This window comes from Microcaecilia unicolor, chromosome 5 (assembly GCF_901765095.1).
Source record: "Microcaecilia unicolor chromosome 5, aMicUni1.1, whole genome shotgun sequence".
In the NCBI taxonomy this organism is placed as follows: Eukaryota; Metazoa; Chordata; class Amphibia; order Gymnophiona; family Siphonopidae; genus Microcaecilia; species Microcaecilia unicolor.
The window spans coordinates 84,722,276-84,749,329 of record NC_044035.1 but is presented as its reverse complement, the minus strand read 5'-3'; the positions used below and the strand labels follow the sequence as shown (position 1 = coordinate 84,749,329).

General features: G+C 47.5%; 1 protein-coding gene across 3 annotated transcripts in view; it reads left to right on the top strand.

Moving 5' to 3' along the window:
- Positions 1-27,054, top strand: part of LOC115470132 (lysosomal acid lipase/cholesteryl ester hydrolase-like) — a 208,158-nt gene that overhangs the window by 82,493 nt on the left and 98,611 nt on the right. For all 3 annotated transcript variants that reach the window (XM_030203069.1, XM_030203068.1, XM_030203071.1), the window contains exon 6: positions 13,345-13,481. In XM_030203069.1, the coding sequence (XP_030058929.1) occupies positions 13,345-13,481 (137 nt within the window). The remainder of the gene's footprint in view (positions 1-13,344; positions 13,482-27,054) is intronic.

Here is a 27,054-nt window from a genome sequence, read left to right as displayed (position 1 = left end):
GTCCCTCCAGGAACGCGATCTGCAGATCAATCTTCTGGAGTTACGAGCGATCTGGAACGCTCTGAAGGCTTTCAGAGATCGGCTGTCCCACCAAATTATCCAAATTCAGACAGACAACCAGGTTGCCATGTATTACGTCAACAAGCAGGGGGGCACCGGATCTCGCCCCCTGTGTCAGGAAGCCGTCAGCATGTGGCTGTGGGCTCGCCGTCACGGCATGATGCTCCAAGCCACATATCTGGCAGGCGTAAACAACAGTCTGGCCGACAGGTTGAGCAGGATTATGCAACCTCACGAGTGGTCGCTCATTTCCCGTGTAGTGCGGCAGATCTTCCAGGTGTGGGGCACCCCCTTGGTAGATCTCTTCGCATCTCGAGCCAACCACAAAGTCCCTCAGTTCTGTTCCAGGCTTCAGGCCCACGGCAGACTGGCATCGGATGCCTTCCTCCTGGACTGGGGGGAGGGTCTGCTGTATGCTTATCCTCCCATACCTCTGATGGGGAAGACTTTGTTGAAACTGAAGCAAGACCGAGGCACCATGATTCTGATTGCTCCTTTTTGGCCGCGTCAGATCTGGTTCCCTCTTCTTCTGGAGTTGTCCTCCGAAAAACCGTGGAGATTGGAGTGTTTTCCGACCCTCATCACACAGGACGAAGGGGCGCTTCTGCATCCCAGCCTCCGGTCCCTGGCTCTCACGGCCTGGATGTTGAGAGCGTAGACTTTGCCTCTTTGGGTCTGTCAGAGGGTGTCTCCCGTATCTTGCTTGCTTCCAGGAAAGATTCCACTAAGAGGAGTTACTTCTTTCTGTGGAGGAGGTTTGCCGTCTGGTGTGACAGCAAGGCCCTAGATCCTCGCTCTTGTCCTACACAGACCCTGCTTGAATACCTTCTGCACCTGTCTGAGTCTGGTCTCAAGACCAACTCTGTAAGGGTTCACCTTAGTGAAATCAGTGCATACCATTACCGTGTGGAAGGTAAGCCGATCTCAGGACAGCCTTTAGTTGTTCGCTTCATGAGAGGTTTGCTTTTGTCAAAGCCCCCTGTCAAGCCTCCTACAGTGTTATGGGATCTCAATGTCGTTCTCACCCAGCTGATGAAACCTCCTTTTGAGCCACTGAATTCCTGCCATCTGAAGTACTTGACCTGGAAGGTCATTTTCTTGGTGGCAGTCACTTCAGCTCGTAGAGTCAGTGAGCTTCAAGCCCTGGTAGCCCAGGCCCCTTACACCAAATTTCATCATAACAGAGTAGTCCTCCGCACTCACCCTAAGTTCTTGCCAAAGGTTGTGTCGGAGTTCCATCTGAACCAGTCAATTGTCTTGCCAACATTCTTTCCCTGTCCTCATTCCTGCCCTGCTGAACGTCAGCTGCACACATTGGACTGCAAGAGAGCATTGGCCTTTTATCTGGAGCGGACACAGCCCCACAGACAGTCCGCCCAATTGTTTGTTTCTTTTGATCCCAACAGAAGGGGAGTGGCTGTGGGGAAACGCACCATATCCAATTGGCTAGCAGATTGCATTTCCTTCACTTACGCCCAGGCTGGGCTGGCTCTTGAGGGTCATGTCACGGCTCATAATGTTAGAGCCATGGCTGCGTCGGTAGCCCACTTGAAGTCAGCCACTATTGAAGAGATTTGCAAAGCTACGACGTGGTCATCTGTCCACACATTCACATCTAATTACTGCCTGCAGCAGGATACCCGACGCGACAGTCGGTTCGGGCAGTCAGTGCTTCACAACCTGTTCGGGCTTTAGGATCCAACTCCACCCCCCGAGGGCCCTGTTTGTTCTGTTCCAGGCTCCACTCTCAGTTAGTTGGTAAATTTTTTAGGTCAATCTCAGTAATGTCCTCGCCGTTGCGAGGCCCAATTGACCATGGTTGTTGTTTTGAGTGAGCCTGGGGGCTAGGGATACCCCATCAGCGAGAACAAGCAGCCTGCTTGTCCTCGGAGAAAGCGAATGCTACATACCTGTAGAAGGTATTCTCCGAGGACAGCAGGCTGATTGTTCTCACAAACCCGCCCGCCTCCCCTTTGGAGTTGTGTCTTCCCTTGCTTTGTCTTGCTACATATGGGACTGACGAACACGAGCCGGTTCGGGCGGGAAGACGGCCGCGCATGCGCGGTGCGCATGGGCGCGCGAGGACTAGCAAAGGCCTTTGCTAGTGAAGTTTCCGATTGGAGGGGCTGCCGTGGACGTCACCCATCAGTGAGAACAATCAGCCTGCTGTCCTCGGAGAATACCTTCTACAGGTATGTAGCATTCGCTTTATCTTCCAGGGAGGTCTTAGAATGCAACACCACTACAACCGTCAAGATGTTCATACAGGTATACCGCCCCAGTACAAAGCCTACCTGATTTTCGTGGATCAGCAAAGGCAACAATCTGTTCAGTCTGGAGGCCAAAATACTAGCCAGTAATTTTGTTGTTTATTTTTTGTTACGTTTGTACCCCACGCTTTCCCACTCATGGCAGGCTCAATGCGGCTTACATGGGGCAATGGAGGGTTAAGTGACTTGCCCAGAATCACAAGGAGCTGCCTGTTCCTGAAGTGGGAATCTAACTCAGTTTCTCAGTTCCCCAGGACCAAAGTCCACCACCCTAACCACTAGGCCACTCCTTCACTCTTGATTGAGTAAAGATATGGGTCTATACGAACCCAACTGATGCCGCCCGCCCCGGTTTAGGCAGAACAACTACGTGGGCCGTATTGCACTCTGACTTCACAGGGGGATTCTGGAGTAGACCATGAAAATGATCCTTCAGTGTGGTATCCACCTCACCCTGCAATATTTTATAGAATTCGGGTCCCAACCTGTCTGGGCCTGAGGATTTAGTAAGGTGAATTGCTTTAATTGCCCTAGTGATCTCCTTCAATGCTATTGGGGCATTAAGCTACGAGGCTTGAGATTTAGCGTTCCAAAAATACAGAAAAACTCAAGAACAGGAACACAAGGAGGAATACCGGATGAAACTGAAAGAAGCCAAGAGAGAGATACGTCTGGCAAAAGTGCAAGCGGAAGAACAAATGGCTAGAAATGTAAGAAGGGGTGACAAAAATTTCTTCAGGTATATTAGTGAAAGGAGAATGACTAAAAAGGGAATTGTGAGACTAAAAGATACTGCGAACCGCTATGTGGATAATAATGAAGAAAAAGCAAATTTGCTAAATAGATACTTTTATTCTGTTTAACTTTGGGAATTTCAGATTGTGAAAGATGCGGGTCTTAGCCTCTCCATCCTCGAGTGGAATAGAGGGATTGGTAGAAAAGGGCAAATTGATTGGCAATGTTTGCATGTCTAGTACATAAGGTATCATGTTTATCTTTAACTTTCGTGATCACATTTTTAGTTTTGACGGCCCGTGTTAATCTAGCTAACAGTTTACCCGTATTGTTACCCCATCAATGGAAAGTGAAGTTTTGAAAGAAAGGTATCCGCTCCGCCTGACGATGCAGCAGTCCTGAATTTGTTGTAGAAGGGCAGATGTGGGTGTCTTAATATGTTGAGCCCCTAGTAGCTCGTAGGTGGTTAGTGAGATCTAAAATTTTCTTCTTCCTGCTGTTGCTGCTTACGAGCCGTGTATGCCAATAATATGGCCTCTCAGTACTGCCTTTCCGCCCCCCCACAAGGTAAGTGCAGAAACTTCCCTGGCATTATTAAAAGATTTGTACTCCTGCCATTTCGTTTTTAAAAGGACGTGAAATTTGGATCAGAATACAAGGAAGGGGACACCCTCCACACCCTTTCACCCTGTACCGGAATGAACTGAAACAGCATGGAAACCAAAGCATGGACAGATGACACTGGTAGGATATCCACCTGCTGCACCCTGGAAAAAAGGGAGGGATATACTAAAAGGTAATCCAACCTAGAATAGACCAACTAAGAATGAGAAAAAAAGGTGTAATCTAGAGTATCGTGATGTAATTCCCTCCATGTGTCCACCAAATGAAGGTTGTCCAAGAGAAAATTAAGACCTTTATGTTTAGCATTCCGCATAGGAGCTCTGGGGGGGGGGGGGGGGGGGGGGGGGGGTTACAGTCTATCTGGGCATCCACCACTATATTAAAGTCCCCACTTAGTATTATTTGGTAGCCCTCAAATTGAGTCGGGTAATAGTAAAGCTTGGGAATGTATATGGTACCAATGTTTATGATAGTTTTTTTATGATCGTCTTTGTCCCCACAGTTCCCCAACCATCAGGAATCTACCATCTGGATCCCTTAATTGTTTGTGCAAGGTGAAGGGGAGATGCTTATCCTATATAATAAAACGCACCTCCAACATTCTGAAGCTGACTGCATGGCTGAGGCATTCCTGTTCTCTGTATCCATCTCCTGAATTGACATCACGTACTTCCGGGTTCGCCACAAGCAGAAGTGACCAACCACACGAGGTTTCTCGGCTTTCTCTCTCTCTCTCTCTCTCTCTCTCTCTCTCTCTCTCTCTCTCTCACAGTCAATGTCTTTCTCTCTCTCTCTCTCCACCAGTCAATGTCTTTCTCTCTCTCTCACAGTCAGTCGTTCTCTCCTCTCCTCTCTTCCCAGTCAGTCTTTCTCTCTCTCTTCTCTCTCTCCTCTCCTCTCTCCTCTCTCTCTCTCTCTCTCTCTCTCTCCTCTCAACAGTTTCCAATTGTCTTTCTCTTCTCTCTCTCTCACAGTTCAATGTCTTACTCTCTCTCTCACAGTCAGTCATGGTGTCTTTCCTCTCCCCTTCTCCTCTCACAGTCGGCTTTCTCTCTCTCTCTCTCTCTCTCTCTCTCTCCTCTCTCTCACAGTCAATGTCTTTCTCTCTCTCTCTCTCACAGTCAATGTCTTTCTCTCTCTCTCTCTCACAGTCAATGTCTTTCTCTCTCTCTCTCTCACAGTCAGTCTTTCTCTCTCTCTCTCTTCATCTCATCTCTCAAAGTCAAGTCTTTCTCTCCTCTCCTCTATCTCTCTCTCTCTATCTCTATCTCTCTCTCTCTCTCTCTCTTGCTCACAGTTAATTTTCTTTCTCTCTCTCTCTCTCTCTCACAGTCAGTCTTTCTCTCTCTCTCTCTCTCTCTCTCACAGTCAGTCTTTTTCTCTCTCTCTCTCTCTCTCACAGTCAAAGTCTTTCTCTCTCTCTCTCTCACAGTCAATGTCTTTCTCTCTCTCACAGTCAATGTCTTTCTCTCTCTCTCTCTCTCTCTCACAGTCAATGTCTCTCTCTCTCTCTCTCTCTCTCAAGTCAGTGTCTCTCTCTCTCTCTCTCTCTCTCACACACACTCTGTCTCTCTAGCACACACTGTATTTGTGTGAAACACACTCTCTCTCTCACACTGTCTCACATACGCACTTGCATACACTCTCATTCTCACACACACACACTCTCTCTCACACTGTCTCACATACGCACTTGCATACACTCTCATTCTCACACACACACACTCTCTCTCACACTGTCTCACATACGCACTTGCATACACTCTCATTCTCACACACACACACTCTCTCTCTCTCACAGACATACTCGCACCCAGACTCACTCTCTCTCTCTCACAGACATACTCGCACCCAGACTCACTCTCACACACACACACACACACACTCTCTCTCTCTCACAGACATACTCGCACCCAGACTCACTCTGTCACACACACACACTCGCACATTCACTCTCTCACACACAGTCACTCTCACATACACTCTCTCAAACATACACACTCCGAGGAAAACCTTGCTAGCGCCCGTTTCATTTGTGTCAGAAACGGGCCTTTTTTACTAGTGTAAAAATAAAATGGCTACTCCTCTCTGTTGAGGAAAAGGTGGAAAAACCCAAAGGTCCCACCCAGTTCCCTTCGCAGCTTTTGGTGTTCCATGCTATTCAAGTGTGTTTCTTGCAACATCAATCCGCTCCCTTTTCAAAAGAGAACTTTTGTTCGTTTAACTGGGGAGTGTATCCCATCCACATTCATAGTAACAATTTTTAAGATTAGCCATTATCTATCAAGGAGAGTGACAGAGAAAAAGACAAAGTAGTTAATTGCTCGGCATCTGGGGTCTCCAGCCATACCCCTGCCCCGCCTCTCCAGAACGTCGTTCTGTATCCCACCTCATAGCCTCTGCAAAAATAAATAAACATAGGAAACATAACCACCCCATTGTACGAATATGCAAATGAAGCCCCATTCTCTTCAAACTCCCAATGCATCTCCCACTTAAGCACAGTCAAACTCCAACACAGTAACCAGAGCAATCTCTTCAGCCCTCCCATAAGTAAGTTTCCTCAGCTCCTTAAGGCCCCTCTATTAAGCAGTGAACAAAACAAACAAAATTACAGCCTATGCAAAATAACCAAAATAATTAGCAGGTTCCTGACTGAGCGTAGAAGCAAACAGTGAACTCGATGTTTCTTCACGGACCACGAGCATATACAGTGCCCCTCCACAAGCTAGTCCACGTGGATAAGACACCATGCAGGGCCCAGAGACCCAAGCAAGAGTCAAAAGACGTTTGTTTGTTTATTTGTTACATTTGTATCTCACATTTTCCCACCTATTTGTAGGCTCAGTGTGGCTTACATAGTACCGGCGAGGCCTTTGCAGGCTCCGGTGTGAACAAATACAGGCTGATGTTGTGTACGATTAAGTTCATGTGGCACAAACACATTTAGGGAATCGGAGAACGGAAGAGTTGCAGTCATATAGAGGTAAGGTGAATCAAAACCTGCCGCTACTCTGCCGCTGTAGTGCGATTGCAGGCACACAGCTGTGAATAAATAAACTCAGTAAATGAATATCCAAGCCAGCCAGACATCTTCCCTTCTAACTCTGGGTGAGGCCGTATATACATAGTATATGGAGGCAGGCGCTGCATAAGTTGCTGTAGTTCTTTCACATTGTCAAGAAAAAAAAATCTTGTCATGCTATATCCAAGCACGCACTGGGTAGAGCAAGGAGAATTTAATCTTCTTGTTGAAAAGCTCAGTGCATACGGGTGCCATTGCTTTGCGTTTCGCCAACACTTGAGGGGAGAAATCCTGAAACACCAGTACTTTGACATCTTGGAATTTAAGCTCCCTCTGTTTGCAGTATTTCCGTAAGATATCTTCCTTTTCTGAAGAGTTAAAAAATCTAGCGAAGACAGCATGTGGTCTACTGCCCCCTCTCTCTGTTGACCTAGGTGGTGTGCATATTCAATATTTTTTCAGGCTTCCAGCAAGCTGTCAAGCCTGGTGCTACTGGTAACCATGTTTCTAGGGTAGATCGTAGAGCTTGGTCTGTAATGAAGGAAGAAATGCCAATAAAGCGAAGATTGTTACTGTCCTCTGTTCTCGTAGTCCTCAATTCTGTCTGTAATATCTGTTAGCAGATTCAAGGCTCTGTATTCTTGTTGCGCAATATGATCCTCCGCTTGTTGTATGCGATTACCTTCTTTTATTTCCTGAATCGCAGCAGACAACTTCTCCTCCATAACGGCAGTGAGATATTGTTTCTTTCACCACTGCCTTATATAGAGTGAAAACAGGGCCTGGTGGCATGTCAAGCCATCTTGGTTACGGAGGCCTGAGTCTTCTCCCTCAGTCCTCGAAAGAATCTAGCAGTCATACTGTGGGAAGGACAAGCTGGTATGGTTTGCGGATGAGCAGAAAGGTAAACCAGGCACATTTTGCTAGAAATATATAGATGCTATGAAGAATGATCAGGCTGATTAGACTGGATATTGGGGGACGATGCCCCAGAGTTGGTCGTGGGAATGTTTGTTCAGTGCAAGAGCATCACGTGGCCCAGAATGGGACCTTCTATTGGTAAACTCCAGTGTTCTGAATTAGTTGGCAGATCACACCTGCTTTACTTATATCAAGGCTGGGCTGACTCTGGAAGGTTATGTCGTGGCTCAAATGTCAGAACTGAAAACTGGGGACAAGATGGCGTCTTGAAGAGAACGCAGGAAGCGTCTCTCTCTCCTACCCAAACTTTTTCCTAGTGTAAGCGTTCTTCTTACCTGTATGCCTAAGAGGAGGAGTAAGCAGCGTGTTGGCCCTGCAACACCTGCTGCTCAGAGGGTCGGACTGATGGACCGCTACACTGCAACTGGACGAATCTCAGGGCAAGATTTTTCGCTGCTGGAGGCAGTGGTGGAAGGAGACCCACTACCTGAGCTTGAGGTCGACATCTCGCTTAGCCCAGATCTTCGGAGTCCGCCTCCTACACCGGCGTTGGACCCGCAGAGTGTGCTGGAGCCCCCGTGCAATGACGCTCGTGGAGGACTCCGCTCAGCGGGGACAGGTCACGACAAAGGAGCGTCGGCATTTTCCAGCCAGGAAGCGGAGATACAGGTAGATGTCTCTTTTGATACCTTAAATCTTAAACAATTGATTGAAGAGAATGAGCAGGGTGTTAAACTGACAACATTAATAGTAACATTTGTGTTGCAGCCCGATCGAGATTGACTTCTAAAGCAATTTTCCCGACACAGAGAAGAACTTTTCATGAACTATAAGATTAGAGTTTCCAGATGTGGCATGAACAACCCAAAAGCGGCAGCAACTATTTCTTAAGCTTCGCCCTAGGGTATTATAATTGGGAGGTCTTTTTTTGTTAAATTTTTCTTTGTAAATGTGTTCTGAAAGTTAATTCGGTTAAATATGTATTTTGACCCAACACATTTAACCTCCTTTCTAGACTCAAGGACTGTGGTGTCTCCATCTGTTCAATCTGTATTAATAACATCATCTACTCCCTAGCAAGTGTAAAGGGTCTAGTTTCTCTTCTATTTTTCTAGTGAATAATTTTCATGGAATTGTGCCTTGTCCCTCATACTATTAGTGGACTAGAGATCAGAAAGATTACTTATTTCCTTTTTATATAACGTTGTAATATGATGAATATATTAATCTTTTTTTTTCTTTCCTTTTTCTGTATCTTTTCTTTATCAAGAGTATTCTTGATTATGTGAAAATATAAATATTAAAAAAAAATGTCACAACTATGGCTCAGTAGCTCACTTGACGTCGTCCTTCATAAAAGTGATCTGCAGAGCTGCAATGAGGATTTTGGTCCACACATTCACATCCCACTATTGCTTATAACAGGACTCCCAATTAGTCAGACAGTCTTTCAGAACTTGGTGTGTAGAATCCAAATCCCTCCCTTCCCCCAAGGCCCATGTTGCTTATTTGTTCCAGGCTGTCCACTTTTTTTTTTTTTTATGTTAATTTTTGGTGTAGTTTTAGGTCTTGCCTAGGCCTCTGTTCCATTCCCCTTTTCTTTTAAGACACTGGTAACTAGGAATTCACATCGGTGAGAATACTATATCCTGCTTGTCCTTGGAGAAAATGAAGTTACTCATCTATAGTAGGTGTTCTCAGAGGACAGCAGGATGAGTTGAATTTTATTAGCTATTACATCAGACTAACCTGGTTCTGCATGACAGCAGGGAGGAAGGCACACAAATGCACCGTGAGCGGCTTCCAGATTCTTCTAGAATAGACATTGGGGGGGCATTTCCTGCACTGGACTCCATTGTATTGTCACCCATCAGTGAGATTATTCATCCTGTAGTTCTCAGAGAATATCTACTACAGGTATCTTTTGCTTTCTGTGGCATCACTGATTTCTTCCAAAGAAAGTGTGTACTAAGGTTCCAATTAGATAAGACATTGGATTTAACAGATGAGAAAGTGGCCAGAAGATTTCTAAAACATTTTTATTAGATTAAATAACAGATTCCCAACTTGGCTGTGTTTTGATCACGATATAAACTGTAAACAACAAAAATCCATCTATATTAATTTATAATATTTTAACAATGTTCTCTAGAATGTTGAATTGAGATTAAGAAAAATAACTCTTACCGAAGGTAAAGTGAACTTTGCAGATGTAATTTGTTTTTTATATGTAAATACATGAATCCATGACAACAGATGGGATTAAGGTTATTCCTTGTGCTACATCACATATACACACCTTTATAAATCAAAAAATGGAAATCTCTCCTGCAGTCTCATATGTTATCACACATTTGTAAGTAATAGATACATACCCAAATTTGTGGCATGCAAAAAACTTCTAAGGTGGAAATTCTGAAAAGGTTGCCGATTTAGGCACTGGGATGCTGCATGCTAAATGCAAATTCTATATTGATAATTGCAATTACAAAATGCTTGTGTTAAGTCAGCATTTACGCATTAACATTTAGGTGTGGCCACTTCCATGTTAATGACTGATTAAATGTTGCAGTTGCGTGCGTAAATGATGGTATCCTAGAATCTGTGTATAAGTGCTATGCATGCCCCCTTGCAGTTGCACTGTATCGTTGTTGCATTTTAAGTTTCTAGAATAGCAACTTAAGTGCAGTTGTGCAACTGTAAATTTGTGCCAATTAACTTCAATTATTGTCAATTGTTAGCATCAACTAACACCTAATTTTCTAATTTATTTTTTGTGACATTTATAGCCCACATTATCCCAAACAAGTTTGAGTTCGGTGTGGCTTACAATCAACAGTATAGGATACATAACGAAGAATAATGCATAAGAAAGTAATTTGTTGTGAGAATCCAGTTTTACAATATAGTATCATAAATATACTGGGATAACTATGGAAGTTTAACATTTAGAAAATCTATTATGAATGAGAAATTGTACATGAAGCAAAGAGAAAGTTAATGATAGAGTAATAACCAATTCAGGTAATAATTAATTGTTTGAGATATGGTTATTCTTTGTGAGGGTTTGTTTGAATAGGAACGATTTGAGGATTTTGCAGAATCTAGTATATTCTTGTACATTTATTATTTTGGGTGGTTGTCTCTCTGTGTCAGGTGTTCAGCGCTGTGTGAGTCTAGTAGCGCTATACAAATGCTAATAATAATAAGGTTTTCAATCATTTGGTTCCTAGGTAAGTGAAGTCTGCAGAGTGGACAGTTTTGTAGATCACATTTTTGCAATTTGGGAGGTGTAGTCTGAGATATTTTCTTGCCTCATATTTAGTGTTTCTTTGAGATAAGTTTATTAATGGTGCCATATAGTCTGGAGCTGTGCCATTTAGTATTTGAAAGATAAAGGTACATAATTTGAAGATGATTCTCTCGCATTGATGGGAAGCCAGTGTAATTCAATTAATAAAGGGGAGGCACTTTTCAAAATGAGAGATTTTGTATTTGAACCTGGCTGCAGTGTTTTGAGCTGTTTGGAGTTTTTCAACAGGTACTCTATACAGCCAGCATATATGGCATTACAGTAATTGAATTGGGATAATGTTAATGATTGTACCAATAGTCTGAATGTTTCTGATGAGAAATAAGGTCTGATCCTTTTTAATTTCCAAAGAGACCTGAAAGATTTTGTGATTACTGAGGAAACTTGAGTATCAACTATTAAATGTTTGTCTATAATTATACCTAGAATTTTCAGATTATTGTCAATGGGGAATGAAGTGTTGTCAATTGTGAAACTGTTGTAGTCCTTTTGGTCACATAGGTTGGTAATAACCTATGTGCACACCATAAATAGTTAAATCAGCAAGAACTGCTGCTGTGGTGCAGCCCCCTTTGCAGTATCTACTCCCAAGCCAATTCCTCCCCCACTCAGTTAATAGATCCGCAATCCAAATCCCCCCCCCCCCCCCATCACACCTATGGTGCTGCCCACATACCCCGATCACATCTACTACACTGCCTGCATACCCCAATCATAACCCCAACACAGTCCCCATCCCTGATATAAAACCGTGGCCTTCCAGAGCCCTCCCCTTCCCCTCACTCTCACTGTGGATCTATAGGGAATCTTCAGTGGTAGATCAGGACAACCGGTCGGCAGTGGTTGCCACCCGCTGCTACCCACGTTGGCAACCATAATCCATTGTAGCGCCTCAGTCGCTAGCTATACTTTTGCAATACTGCGGTAGTATCATAAGACTATTAGTAGGGGGTTGAGGTACCATATTGGATGATGTCACCAACCCTTGTTGCAGCGGAGGGCAACCACTGCCACCTGGTCCCGCTAAGCTACCATTGAAGACCCCCTGATAGGTTCAGGGAAGAGTTGGGGATGGGAGAAGGATAGGGCTTTGGAGGAGCTTTGTTTTATGTTGGGGGCAAGAATTTGTATTGGGAGTGGGGGACTTTGTGTCGGGTGGGGCAGATTGTAATCAAGGCATGGGGGAAGCATTGGGATTGTGATCAGATGGTGGAGGGGAGTGTCAGGTTTATGATCAGGGGTTGCAGGCATCAGACTTCTCGGGGGCGGGACAGAGGCATAGAGGGGGGATCTGATCTGGGGAGATGAGGCGGCATTGCAAAGATATTTGCAGCTGCACTACCAGTCTGCCAGCAGCACAGCTGCACTTACTGCCTCCTCTTCAGGTGGCAGTAAGTTCAGCTGCACTGTCGTCAGTCACAACAGCTAACGCACCCGTTCGCTAGCTGTTGGAGCCAACCACACCGCTACACTCCCATATCATGCCCAGATGCCGCCCACTTCCTTATCAGGCAGCTAATGTTGGATTTTTAACGCAATGGCTCCATTTGTGGTACAGTAGTGAGTAACACAGGCCTATGCTACTGTATACCGCATTGAAAACCCTTTGTTAGCTGCAGAATGCAGCTTAGTAAAAGAGCCCCTAAATTTCTGTCCAATTCAAATAAAAGATAACGATCAGTGTTTCCCGCTCAGGCGACTCAACAGAAGTTTCAGAAAAATTGATAAATCCAAACTGTAAAAGGAAATTTGAGAAACAGCTTTATGTTCATCAGTTTGTATCTCAGCCTTCACAAAGGGAATATGACAAGCTGAAGTTAACAGATGAATTAACCTCTGGCAAGATCTTAAATATATCCAAAAATATTTCTTTAACGGTTCTTCTTGGGAACCTTTGGAAAGTTAACAAAATGAAGGTTCCTCCTTTTGCATCTAATAAAGGACTTGTTAGAAAACTTCTGGTCGCTGTATCATCATAGTAACATAGTAAATGACAGCAAATAAAGACCACATGGTCCATCCAGTCTGCTCAAGTCACATTCGTTATCAAATCATTATTGAACCACAATCCAATAGTATTACAATATTTTACTCTAGGTTCCACTATACTATCTGTTCCCCCCACCACTGAGATACACAGGACCCGCTCTCATAAAGTATGAATGTGGTATAAAATATGCATACTTGCCCCTGATCCATCCTTTGCATTTTTAAGGCTCAGACCATTAAAAGGTCTGTACTGCACTGACAGGTCTATTCTCTTCTGTACATATATTATAGTGTAGATCTCTGCCTCGTAGACATTTCTGTTATCAAAAGAAATTTGTTTGAACAGATACAATCCTAATTGCTGTTGAGCATTATCTTGTTGACTAACCCTTCTTCATTCTTTTTAGGTTTACTAGCATTTTCAAGCCTGCCACAACTGGCTATGAAAATCAGAATGCTTTTTCTTCTGGCTCCTGTGACGACGCTTAAATTCTCCAAAAGCCCCCTCATAAAACTGGGACGAATTCCTGAACCTGTGATAATGGTATATGACTTTTCCAGTTAAAGGTTTAAGGCCCAGATGCATCAACCAAACGTAAAAAAATCTAAAACGTAAAAGTCCTTAACGAATTTTAAAAAACGAAGAATGCACCAAAAATACAAGTCGCACATGTTCGGTGCGGTATTGTAAAGTACAATGCATTAATCCCCGTCGGTAATCGGCCCCTAAAGCATGCGCAGAGCAGCCAAGTGTTATGCTGGCTGCTCTGCGCATGCCACAAACGTCAAAACAAACAAACAAAAAACACAAACACGTGGCTCCCCGCTTCCCCCTGCATAAAGCAAAAAAGGATCGGGAGGTGGCAAAGGCGCTCGTCATGAGCGTCCTGTAAGGACGGCCTTGCCCCGCCCGAGGTCGCCGCTGCTCCCTGCTTCTCCATGTATTAAATAAAAAAATTAAAACAAAAATCAAAACTGTAGCAGCCCCGGCCCCCCTCCCTTCCTCTCTGTTTCTCCCACAGCCCCGCCCCCCTCCTCCGCCTTACCGGGCCTGCACAGCGCCTCTCACCTCTGTGTGAAGGCGCTGCACGGGCAAGTAGAACAGCTGATCGTCGCGAGTCTTCAGGACGTCTCTCCTTCCCTGACCTGGGCACGCCCCCGTCTGACGTAAGCAACCTACGTAGGTTGCTTACGTCAGACGGGGGCATGTGAGGAGGGGGGATTGGGACGTGCAAGCGTTTAGCTCTGTGATCCTAGCAGGAGAGTGCAGTTGAAGACGTCCTCCTCAAGACTCCAAAAAGGACGTCCTTCATAAACCCCCCTTTCTAACAAAAGACCTCTTTCACTGTGATCCCTTTTAGCTCAGCAGAGAGACCTGGGCCCGCCCCTGCCTGGGGGAAACAGAGGAAGGGAGGGGGACTGGGGCAGCGTTGTTTACAGAACCGGGAAATTGGCTTCAGAGGAGAGCAGAGTGTTAATTTTCAAATAGTTTTCAAAATCTTTCTAAAGGATAGATATGAAGGTAAGCAGTTTAGTACTCAGGCGGGGGGAGGGGGGGCCCAAGGGTGTCCATACAGGACACTCCTGACGAGCGCCTTTGCCCCCTCCTGATCCTTTTTTTGCTTTTTGTTTTGTTTTTTTTTTAAATTTTATGCAGGGGAGTCACGTGTTTGTGTGGGTTTTTTTTATTTTCAAACATGCCAGCTTGGATTTTTATGCTACAGGGAGAAGCGGGGAGCAGTGTCTGTATGACAGCTCAGGCCTTAATGACAGGTCTGACTTCACGTTAAATATATCTCGGTAAATGATTCGTTGCAATCGTCGATATGGTTAGTGCATTGCGAATTGTTCACATTTCAATTGGAAGTGACTCGTTTGCATTCCGTTTTCGTTAGCTGCTAGCGTCGTCGGAAAATGGCCTTTAATGCATGCTACGGTTGAAAATTTCTTCGTTAAAGGGTCGTTAAAGTTTTGTGCATCTGGGCCTAAGTATGCAACTGAAGATTTGTTTAGATTTAATGAATGGTGATAAGACTCAGTTAACATACATTCAGTGTTCTCCCAGATGAATGAATCTTTGCATATGTTGATGGAAAAGTGCTGTCTAGCTCTAGAACTGAAGTGTGAATTATGATGGAAGATAAGGACCACAAGATTCATCTAGTCTGTGCAGTATCATATCTGATGTAGTGCTATAGACCTTATTTATTTTATTTAACACATTGATACCCCACATTTTCCCACTTAGTTGCAGGCTCAATGTGGCTTACACAATACCATAGAGGCAGGCTCTAATTTATGCACTTCCCCTTCTTAACAAGAGATCCTTTCTGCTGCTTCTTAACTTCCCTGACAGAGCAAAGTGCTAGCAAAGGTGATTTCAATAATAGGTTCACAGTTTGGCTTCTGGTGTAATACAATTTCATCTGTAGTTTCTGGCCACCCTCAGTGATACACTAGGGAGAAAACAGGTATCCTTGAAGATGAAAATACCTAAAGTCAGACTTGCAGAGACAGTAGGTAATGATGCTCCTCACTACACTGTACAGCAATAGATTGTTTCAGTATTATTATTGTAAGCACTTTATCTAATGTTTGCTCTCCTTCAGGCCATATAGATCAAAGCTGGAAGGATGCTGTTTGCTGCTCTACATTCTCCCTTTTGTTTCTATGGTGGCTGCATAATTTGTACATCAGAATTCAGTTTCTCTTTCTCTTCTAATATTTACTTCTCACCTACTATTGTGCATCACTGTGTTTACCTCTCCCGGTAGCTAAGTTTATGTAGACTTGTTTCTTCTGCTTGTTCATGCTGACTACTAAGAAGATGCTTTAATAGCCCTCGCTTGAGAATTTATAGTGCCAGCCCTCCTCTTTTTCACTCTCATGTATTTAACAAACTGTCAGGTACAGTCAGCAACAACTCCATCCAGACAGTAACAAAAGGAACTGTCCAAGAAGTATAACAGTCATCAGCAAATCTGCCAAAAGTCCAGCTCTTAAATATTTATGAAATATAACTTCTGGCATGCTATAAAGAAAACTTATTTGTGATATAAGATCTTGGTAGTGACTTGTTTCACACAGGGACATAGTCCTGTGACTCACTTACATGCATCGGTCTTTGTAAAACATTTAAATTGTATATGAAAACCAGTTCTTATTTAATGGATATACACTTTGTTTGCAGTGCTGTTCCAAACTTGCAAACCATTGGGCTTTTGGCAGATCCACATGTGAATTTGTTGCCCCGGCTTCTGAGATTGTATGGACCACTGCAGTTTGATATATCGCAAATATAACAGCAGCAGACATAAAAGGGGCATTTTCGAAAGGGACATCCAACTTGCGATTTGGATGTCCTTGCAAAATGTCCAAATCTAGGGGCGGGGAAACCCATATTTTCGAAAAAAGATGGACGTCCATCTTTCGTTTTGAAAATACCGTCGGAGACGTCCAAATCCTTTGGACGTACCTAGATTTGGACGTCCCTAGACATTGAAGCTTCTGACTTTCGGCGATTTTAGAAACCAAAGACGTCCATGTCAAAAACGTCCAAATGCAAGTCATTTGGTTGTGTTAGCTGGTTACTGCCTGTGTGTGTGTGTGTGTGGGGGGGGGGGGGGGGGGGTAATCAGTTACTTGCCTCCAGCTGATCTCCCTAGCTGCTTGCAGTTCTCAGTAGGAAGCCAGCTGTGTGTTTATTCAGTGGGGGCTGTGCTCCTGTTGGTTGGCTGCTCTCTGAGTGTTTGTTTACTTAAGAATCTCTCTCCCTGGTGTTCCTGCCTGCTGGCTCAGTAAGTTTAACCCCTTGTGTACTGTGACTCTGCCTCTATCTTCTGGGTGTTCTGTCAGAGGTTTCCTCTCTCTTCTGTTGTGTCTTTTCTCTGACATTGGGCTGGGGCCTAGGTTACCCTTTTTGTTTGCTGCTCCTGTCTTTGGCTTGTGGAGGTGGGGTGTTCTTTCTCCCCTCGGCCCCGGGGGAGGGGGGTCCTTTGGGGCTGTTGTCTCCACATCCGCCCGCGGTTACAGGGTCTTCCTGTATTAGTTCCCTTGTCTTGCGTTGGTCCCCTGGAAGGGTGTGGCCCCGCTCTAGTTCCTTCGTTAATTCCCTTTGCCCTGTGGCTGGTGTTCAGCGCGTGGCTGGCACCTTGGGGTCCCGGGGGGACTCCTGGGTTCTTTCTCCCCTCCCTGGGTGTGTCTGGGTTCCAGTTCGGCTGCAAGGCCTGCCTGTATGCCTATTTCCCTTTCTTCCTGAGGTGCTGCGGGGGGAGGTAGGTTAGGGGTATTGGGTAGCTGGGGCGTGCAGTGGTGGGTCGGTCTCCCCTTGGCCTGGGTCGGTGATCTGCAGGCCTCGTCCAGGGCTCAAGGGCTTACGACCAACCCAACGGATTACACCCTGATATGCCAGGACACCAATCGGGCACCCTAAGGGGCACTGCAGTGGACTTCATAAATTGCTCCCAGGTACATAGCTCTCTTACCTTGTGTGCTGAGCCCCTCAAACCCACTACCCCCAACTGTACACCACTACCATAGCCCTTAAGGGTGAAGGGGGGCACCTAGATGTGGGTACAGTGGGTTTTGGAGGGCTCGCTGTTTCCTCCACAAACGTAACAGGTGGGGGGGGGGGGGAAGGGTGGGTCTGGGTCTGCCTGTCTGAAGTGCACTGCAGTACCCTCTAAAACTGCTTCAGGGACCTGCATGCTCTGTCATGGACTTGAGTATGACATCTGAGGGTGGCATGACATATTTTTAAAGATGTTTTTTGAGGGTGGAAGGGGGTTAGTGACCACTGGGGGAGTAACGAAAGGTCATCCCCAGTTCTCTCCGGTGGTCATCTGGTCATTTCAGGCATCTTTTTTGTGCCTTATTCGTAATAAAAACACGTCCGGGTGAAAACGTCCAAGTGTTCGTCAGGTACGTCCTTGTTTTTTTTTATTATGTGTCAAAGACATCCAAGTGTTAGGCATGCCCAAGTTCCGCCTTCACTAAGTCTCTGACACGCCCCCTTGAAATTTGGATGTCCTTGCAATGTACTGCAGTTGGAGACGTCCAAAATCGGGTTTCGATATACCGATTTGGACGACTCTGGGAGAAGGACGTCCATCTTCCGATTTGTCGAAAGATGAACGTCCTTCTCTTTCAAAAATGAGCCCAATAGTATGGCAACCAAAACTTATATATATATACCCACTTTGTGACTGAATGGTAAGCTCAACTAGAACTGATTTCAGGATCAAGCAGAAAACAACTACACTCAGTACAGGTGGCAGATCTTCTTGTACCAGTTTTCTTTTCACTGAATGTGAGCCTCTCCACCGTGTCAGTTCTATATAAATCTGCTTTCTTGTCAGCAGCAGCAGATGAATCTAGAGACTTCTGGGTTATGACTATCAACCAGCAGGTAGAGAAACCTGATCGCTGCCACGTAGGATCGTTTGCTCCTTGGTCACTCCACTATCTACAGCAAGCGATGGACGGTTTCTCACAAGCTCCTGGCTTCTCCTGCTTCTGTAGCTTTTGTTCCAGGTTCCTTGGTTCCGGTGAGCTTGGGATGTCTAGGCCAGCAGAGGTGTCTGACGTGGGGCACTCCTGGGGGTGCCAGGTCCCCCCCTCCTCATTCCCCCTCCTCCTGCCACTTCCTTCTCCTCACAGAACGCTGAAAAAAAATAATGCAGGTTTCTGCTTATGTGGCATTCTGGAGGAGAGGGGTTCTTTGTGCTCCTGCATCTGTCTGGATTCAGCCACCTGATAGGAGTCAGAGTATGAACTTTCATTCTTCCTCTCTCGTGTTTATGCTGTTTGGCTTATTGCACCTGTTTCTTTTTGAGCAATTGCCCTTCAGATTATTTAGCGCTTGCACTGTTGGCCTTTGGGCCACTGTAGCCTTGAGGCTTGGAGTAAGTGCCGGATGGGAAGCCCCCTGTGTGTTTCAGGTTGCAGCCTTCTATTTTTTTGCCACTGATTATCGGAAGACAGTTTGTGGTGCCTTCATCTGCTCTAGGGATAGTATCAGGTTTGTGCTGTCTTGAGGGCCCTCTCTCTGCTGGGCAGGCAGTGTGGTTATCTTTCTGCTTCTACAGGCACTCCTTCACTTAGCAGCTCTAGCTGTGTTGGCCTCCTGCAGTTCCTGTGGCCATTGTCTGCCTTTGCCTCACAGTGACAGCTTCAGCTCAATTCACGGCTATTGCTGCTTGGCTAGCTTGTGGCTCTACGGTATTTGCAGAATTCGACTCATTCGGTACACGTGGGGTGCAGCTCCATCACACTGTCTGTACAGCAGTTTTTCTCCTTTCCATGTGCTGTGCATGTCTAGTAGCACTATAGAAATTAGTATTTGGCTGTGGAGCACAGTTCTGGCTACACCCAGTGGTCACATCACTATATCTAGTATGGTCTACTCGTGCTTTGGTGGTCCCAGTCTCATTTTGGTTCAGTTTTGGGACGCTGTTCCCAGTTTCCTCTGTTGGTTGGCATGGCTTCATGTCTTAATGGGGAACAAATTCTCCTTTTTTTATTTTTGTGTGTGTGTGGACTTTGAACATGAAAGTATGTACCTGGTGACCACAGCTCCTTTATGGGGCACATTATTTCTGATGACTAGGTACAGCTCCATTGCTGAATATCTCTGTACTCTCTGTATGTAGTGCACAGCTCCTTCTCTGTTTGTATGCCCAACTCCACCTTTGAGTGCGAGGCAAGGTTTCATTGTAGGAAGTGGATATCCTCCTTTCTCTGGTTATGCCTCATAGTTTCATCCTTGGAGTTGTCCAGAACTCCATCTTTGGATGCATAGTTCAGTTCCACCTCTGATTTACAGAGCACTGCACCTTGTCTGGCTTGAGGTGCTGCTCTGTCTCTGGATGAGGAGCACTGCACCATTCATGGTGGTGGAAGTTCACCCGTCTCTGTGCACAACAGCTTTGACACTGTTTCCATATCTGACTCTTGTACTGGTCTCGTCCTTGCCATTTGTAACTCTCCCACTTGTTGGGGAATCTGTTCTAGCTGGGGAGCACTGCTGTTGTGTTCTGTAGTGTACATCATATTTCAGCTCATCCTATGTCTAAAGGGTTCGGTTTGGCTCTGACCCTGGGGTGCAATCTCACCCTATCCTGGGCTTCAGCCTTATTGCATGACAGGATCTTCCCCATCTTATGTTGGAGTTCTTCTGTGTGCCTTCATGCTCGAACTGGCTCCATCTCTGCGTGGTCAGCATGTTTGTTTGTTACATTTGTACCCCGCGCTTTCCCACTCATGGCAGGCTCAATGCGGCTTACATGGGGCAATGGAGGGTTAAGTGACTTGCCCAGAGTCACAAGGAGCTGCCTGTACCTGAAGTGAGAATCGAACTCAGTTCCCCAGGACCAAAGTCCACCACCCTAACCACTAGGCCACTCCTCCACTCGCATGACTCCAGCTTGGAATTTTTTGCTTGGTTCCATCGCTAATTTGAAATCTTGATATTTGTGCAGATTCCTTGTTCGTGTCTCAGAGTCAAGGGTGACTCTCATCACAGTCCTGCCATTGTTGCCTGTGGTGGTTTCCACAATTCCAGTTACATTAATCAGCCATTGTTTTCTTCGTTCTTCATGAGGAAAATCATCTTGGTCGTTTTTATTTGTTGCTTTGTATCACAGTCACTGTGGGCCTTTCTGGTACCTTCAGGTCACCAATGGATGTCTGGATGCGGTGTCCCTTCGTGTTCATGTTGGGCCCCAGTCTGGGCAACACAGCCTCATATGCAGCCATAGCTCACTGAAGTCAGGCACCTGTTGCTTAGGTGCATATCCTCTAGACACATCTCCATTTTTTTCTATGAAGGTTTCCTATGTGGGCCTTCTGACGCACATTTTCCAAACCTTGTGGGGTTGTTGGTTTCGACTAGATCCAAGGCATTTTCCGAGGACGAGCAGGCTGCTTGTTCTCACGACTGGGTAGACGTCCATGGCAGCCCCCACCAACCGGAAGAAAAGTCTCGTGGGAGGTCCCGCCCGTCTTCCCGCCTGTGCGTGACCACTCCTGCTCAGTTTCTGTTTTTCCACGCTGGAGAGAGATGGAGTTTCGTCCCTCTCCTTGTCAGCCCCGGAAAACTGTTTCACGCCTTGTCCGCTATTTCTTTCTTGTGTACTCGCGTTTGCGTTATTGTTTCTCATGTTTAAAAAAAAAAAAAGTAGAGAAGTCTCCCTTTCCATCGAGTGTATTTTTCTCCCTTTACTTTCGCCGTCGTCTCGGCTTGTAGCAGCGTGTCCGTGTTTCCTTTTTTGTTGTGGCCTTTTTACCACCACCATCGACTGTTTTGACCTCGCCGACGTGATTTTTCCGTCAGTGTCCTTGAAGGTCCCGAGCGGATTTAAAAAGTGTGGTTGGTGCAGCCGGCAAATCTCGCAGTCCGATACTCACGCTTGGTGCCTCCAGTGCCTCAGGCCGGAGCATAATTCCAAAGCTTGCACCTTGTGTGTCGGCTTGAAAAAGCGGACGCAGGTGGCGAGGCAAGTTCTTAGGGACCGTCTTTTTGGAACTTGCGCCGGCCCGTCGACGTCGGCGGCATCCGTGCCGACAGCGGGAACTTCGGCATCGGTACCGGTGTCGACGACTTCGGCGCCAAGCATGGCATCGACCCCAGGAGTACAGGTTCCCTTGGCCCGACGACCCGCCTTGGCTGGTCCCCGCCGCCCAGGGCCATCAGGACCAAACCCTGTCGGACCCGACCCCGAGGAGGCGTGGGGACTCCACCTCCTCCTCGTCCGTGCCACGGAGCACCAATGATGGACATCGGAAGAAGCTTGCCAAGAAGTACCGTCATCGGTCGCCCCCGGCGCATGGGACCGGTAGCTCAGGGGCATCGAGAGAAGAAGAGGTGTCAATGCGCAGGTCGTTGGGCACCCCGGTACCGTCTCCTGGACCCGGGCAGCTTCGGGCACTGACGCCTACACCGGCCGCCCCAGCCTCTCCTGACAGCAGCCTTGGACGAGTGTCTCCGAGCCATCCTCCCAGGTATCCTGGAGGGGCTGCTGCGCCAGTCTGTACCGGCGCCGGGGGTGCTTGCACCCTCGACGCCATTGATGGAAGCGCCGGCTGGCTCTGGCCCCGTGATGCGGCCCTCGACACCGGTACAACTTGCGGCACTGGTCTCGACCGCCACTCAGGTGGAATCCCTGTCGATGGAGGGAGCTTCGTCCCCGCCGGCGCGGGAGTCCACCTCTCGGCACCATCATTGAGGATGTGGTTCCTCGGGGTCTAGACGGGCCCGGTTGCGGACTGAGATCAGAGAGCTCGTGTCCGACACCGAGGAGGAGGCCTCATGGGGGGAGGAGGAGGATCCCAGATATTTCTCCTCCGAGGAATCTGCTGGTCTTCACCGGAGAGGAAGCGCTCACCTCCAGAGAGCCTCTCCTTTGTCCGGGACATGTCTGTGAGCATTCCCTTCCTAGTGGTCTCCGTGGATGAGCCGAGGGCTGAGATGCTCCAGGTCCTCGACTATCCATCACCACCTAGAGAGTCTGCCACAGTACCGTTGCACATTGTCCTGAAGGATACGCTGCTTCGGAACTGGTTGAAGCCCCTATCTAATACCACCATCCCTAAGAAAGCAGAGTTCCAGTATAGAGTCCACACTGACCCAGAGTTGATGCGGCCCCTGTTGCCACATGACTCAGTAGTCGTGGACTCTGCTCTCAAGAGGGCTAAGAGTTCAAGGGATACCGCCTCGGCGCCCCCGGGGCGGGAGTCTCGCACTCTGGACTCGTTTGGGAGGAAGGCCTATCATTCTTCCATGCTCGTGACCAAGATCCAATCATACCAGCTCTACACGAGCATCCACATGCGGAACAATGTGCGGCAACTGGCGGAACCGGTTGACAAGCTCCCGCCAGAGCAGGCCAGTCCCTTTCAGGAGGTGGTCAGGCAGCTGAAGGCGTGTCGCAAATTCCTGTCCAGGGGTATTTGACATTTGTGATGTTGCTGCCCAGGGTATAGTGATGCGCAGGCTCTCATGGCTGCGTGCCTCTGACCTGGACAACCGGACTCAGCAGCGCCTGGCGGATGTCCCTTGCCGGAGGGATAATATTTTTGGCGAGAAGGTCGAGCAGTTGGTTGAGCAACTACACCAGCGGGAGACAGCTCTCGACAATCTCTCCCACTGGGCGCCTTCAGCATCCACCTCCACAGGTGGACGTTTTTCCCGGGCCCGGCGGTCTGCACCCTATGTCTATAGCAAGTGTAGGTACAACCAGCCGGCCCAAAGGCCTTCTCAGGCACAGGGACAGCGCGCTTGTTCTTGTCAACAGCGTGCGACCAAGCAGACCCCTGCAGCTTCACAGCAAAAGCAGGGGACGGGCTTTTGACTGGATCCATGAGAGCATAGCCGCCATAAACATGCCTGTGCTGGACGGCCTGCCGGTCGGGGGGAGGTTGACAGTTTTTCACCAAAGGTGGCCTCTCATAACCTCCGACCAGTGGGTTCTCCAAATAGTGCTCCCTGGATTTAAAGGATGCTTATACTCACAACCCGATACTGCCAGCTCACAGTATCTACGATTCCGTCTGGGAACACGGCACTTCCAGTATTGTGTGCTGCCCTTTGGGCTCGCCTCTGCACCACGGGTATTCACGAAGTGCCTCGTAGTGGTTGCGGCGTACCTTTGCAAGCTGGGGGTGCATGTGTTCCCATATCTCGACGATTGGCTGGTGAAGAGCACCTCGGAGGCAGGAGCTCTTCGGTCCATGCAGTGCACTATTCAACTTCTGGAGCTGCTGGAGTTTGTAATAAATTACCCGAAGTCCCATCTCCAGCCAGTCCAATCTCTCGAATTCATAGGAGCTCTGCTGAATTCACAAACGGCTCATGCCTCTCTTCCAGAGGCGAGGGCTCAGAACCTTCTGTCTCTCGCCTCCCAGGCCAGAACGTCCCAGCAGATCACAGCTCGGCAGATGTTGAGACTCCTGGGCCATATGGCCTCTACAGTCCAGTCCATATGACTCCCATGGCTCGTCTTCACATGAGATCAACTCAATGGACCCTAGCTTCCTAGTGGTGCCAGGCCACCGGGAATCTAGAAGATGCCATCTGCCTGCCCATCAGTTGTCGCAATTCACTGCGCTGTTGGACAATTCAGACCAATTTGACCTTGGGACGCCCGTTTCAAATTCCTCAGCCGCAAAAAGTGCTGACGACGGATGCATCTCTCCTGGGGTGGGGGGCCCATGTCCCTCCAGGAAGCAGGTCTTCAGATCAATCTCCTGGAGCTCCGAGCAGTCTGGAATGCACTGAAGGCTTTCAGATATCGGCTGTCCTTCCAAATTATCCAAATCCGGACAGACAATCAGGTTGCAATGTACTACATCAACAAGCAGGGGGGGCACCGGATCTCGCCCCCTGTGTCAGGAGGCCGTCGGGATGTGGAACTGGGCATGCCAGCACGGCATGCTCCTCCAAGCCACGTACCTGGCAGGCATAAACAACAGTCTGGCCGACAGGCTGAGCAGACTCATGCAACCGCACGAGTGGTCGCTCCATTCCAGGGTGGTACTCAAGATCTTCCGATAGTGGGGCACTCGGTGGACCTTTTCGCCTCCCAGAGGCCTCACAAGCTGCCTCAATTCTGTTCCAGACTACAGGCACACGGCAGGCTAGCGTCAGATGCTTTTCTCCTACATTGGGGGAAGGGCCTTCTGTATGCGTATCCTCCCATACCTTTGGTGGGGAAGACCTTATTGAAGCTCAAGCAAGACCGCAGCACCATGATTCTGATTGCGCCCTTTTGGCCCCGTCAGATCTGGTTCCCTCTTCTTCTGGAGTTATCCTCCGGAAAACCGTGGAGATTGGAGTGTTTTCCAAGCCTCATCTCGCAGAACGAGGGAGTGCTTCTGCACCCCAACCTTCAGTCTTTGGCTCTCATGGCCTGGATGTTGAGGGTGTAGATTTTGCTTCCTTGGGTGTCTCTCGCGTCTTGCTTCCAGGAAGGATTCCACTAAGAAGAGTTACTTTTTTAAGTGGAGGAGGTTTGTCGTTTGGTGTGAGGGCAAGGCCCTAGAACCTCACTCTTGTCCTGCACAGACCCTGCTTGAATACCTTCTACACTTATCGGAGTCTGGTCTCAAGACCAACTCAGTAAGGAACCACCTTTAGTGTAATTAGTGCTTACCATCATCGTGTAGAGGGTAAGCCCATCTCTGGACAGCCTTTAGTCGTTCGATTCATGAGAGGTTTGCTTTTGTCAAAGCCCCCTGTCAAGCCTCCTGCAGTGTCATGGGATCTGAACGTCGTCCTCACCCAGCTGATGAAACCTCCTTTTGAGCCACTGAATTCCTGCCATCTGAAGTACTTGACCTGGAAGGTCATTTCTTGGTGGCAGTTACTTCAGCTCATAGAGTCAGTGAGCTTCAAGCCCTGGTGGCTCATGCTCCTTATACAAAATTCCATCATAACAGAGTAGTCCTCCGCACTCACCCTAAGTTCCTGCCAAAGGTGGTGTCTGAGATCCATCTTAACCAGTCAATTGTCTTGCCAACATTCTTTCCCTGGCCTCATACCCGCCCTGCTGAACGTCAGTTGCACACATTGGACTGCAAAAGAGCATTGGCCTTCTACCTGGAGTGGACACAGCCCCACAGACAGTCTGCCCAGTTGTTTGTTTCTTTCAACCCCAATAGGAAGGGGGTCACTGTCTGGAAACACACCATCTCCAATTGGCTAGCAGATTGCATTTCCTTCACTTAAGCCCCGGCTGGGCTGACTCTTGAGTGTCATGTCACGGCTCATAGTGTTACAGCCATGGCAGCGTCAGTGGCCCATAATGTTAGAGCCATGGCAGCATCAGTGGCCCACGTGAAGTCAGCCACTATTGACGAGATTTGCAAGGCTGCGACGTGGTCATCATTCCACACATTCACATCACATTACTGCCTCCAGCAGGATACCCGACGCGACAGTTGGTTTGGGCAGTCTATGCTGCAGAATCTGTTCAGGGTTTGAATCCAACTCCACCCTCCTGGGCCCAGTTTTATTCTGTTCAGGCTGCACTCCCAGTTAGTTGTTCTTCATAGGTCAATTTCTGTTATGTCCTCACCGTTGCGAGGCCCAGTTGACCCTGTTTGTTGTTTTGAGTGAGCCTGGGAGCTAGGGATACCCCAGTCGTGAGAACAAGCAGCCTGCTTGTCCTCGGAGAAAGCGAATGATGGAGAACACCTGCTACAGGTTTGTATCATTCGCTTTCTCCGAGGACAGCAGGCTGATTGTTTTCACCTTCCCTCCTTCCTCCCCTTTGGAGTTGCGTTTTTTCTCATTCCTTTGCTTGTCATTTAACTGAGTGGGAGCAGTCGCGCACGGGCAGGAAGATGGCTGAGCATGCGTGGTGGGCATGCCCCGCGTGCGGGACCCCAGCGAGACTTTTCTTCCGGTTGGTGGGGGCTGCCGTGGACGTCTACCCAGTCATGAGAACATTCAGCCTGCTGTCCTCGGAGAACACCTGCTACAGGTATGTATCATTCGCTTTCTTTGGGGCGTCAGTTCTTTGTGGTTGTCTTGTTCCCACCCTACTTACAGACTGCTTTGCTACAATCCACAAGTCTCTGGATTTGTCTGCTGTTGATGAAAAGGAATAAAAAAAACTGCCTTACCTGATAACTTTCTTTCCTTTAGTCACATCAGACGAATCCAGAGTCCCCACCCTTTCCATGAGGTTGACACTAATGTTTTGGGTTTCTTGCTATGGTTGCCTGTGCATAGTTCTTTTAGTTGACAGGTTTGTGCCTCATTTCTGTGAGGAGGAAGAATGTTTGTCACCTTAGTCCTGCTTTGTTATAAGACATACTAACTGACCAAGGAGCATACCATCCTCAGTGGCGTAGCTAGGGGGGGGGGGGGGTGCCAGGGGAGCGGCCGCTCCCCGAAATGGAGTTCTGCCAGTGCTGGCACCTATTTTTTTCTCAATGTGTTGCATTGAAAATGTGCAGCAGCGCTGGTGGAAGTCTGCTCTCGCTCCCCCCGCGCCATCAACCTAGCTCCGCTTCTGACCATCCTATGTGGCAGAGTTCAGTAAGTTTGGTACTCTGTCCTCCACCTGCTGGTAAATGGCCATAATCCTCAAGTCTCTGAATTTGTCTACTGTGAC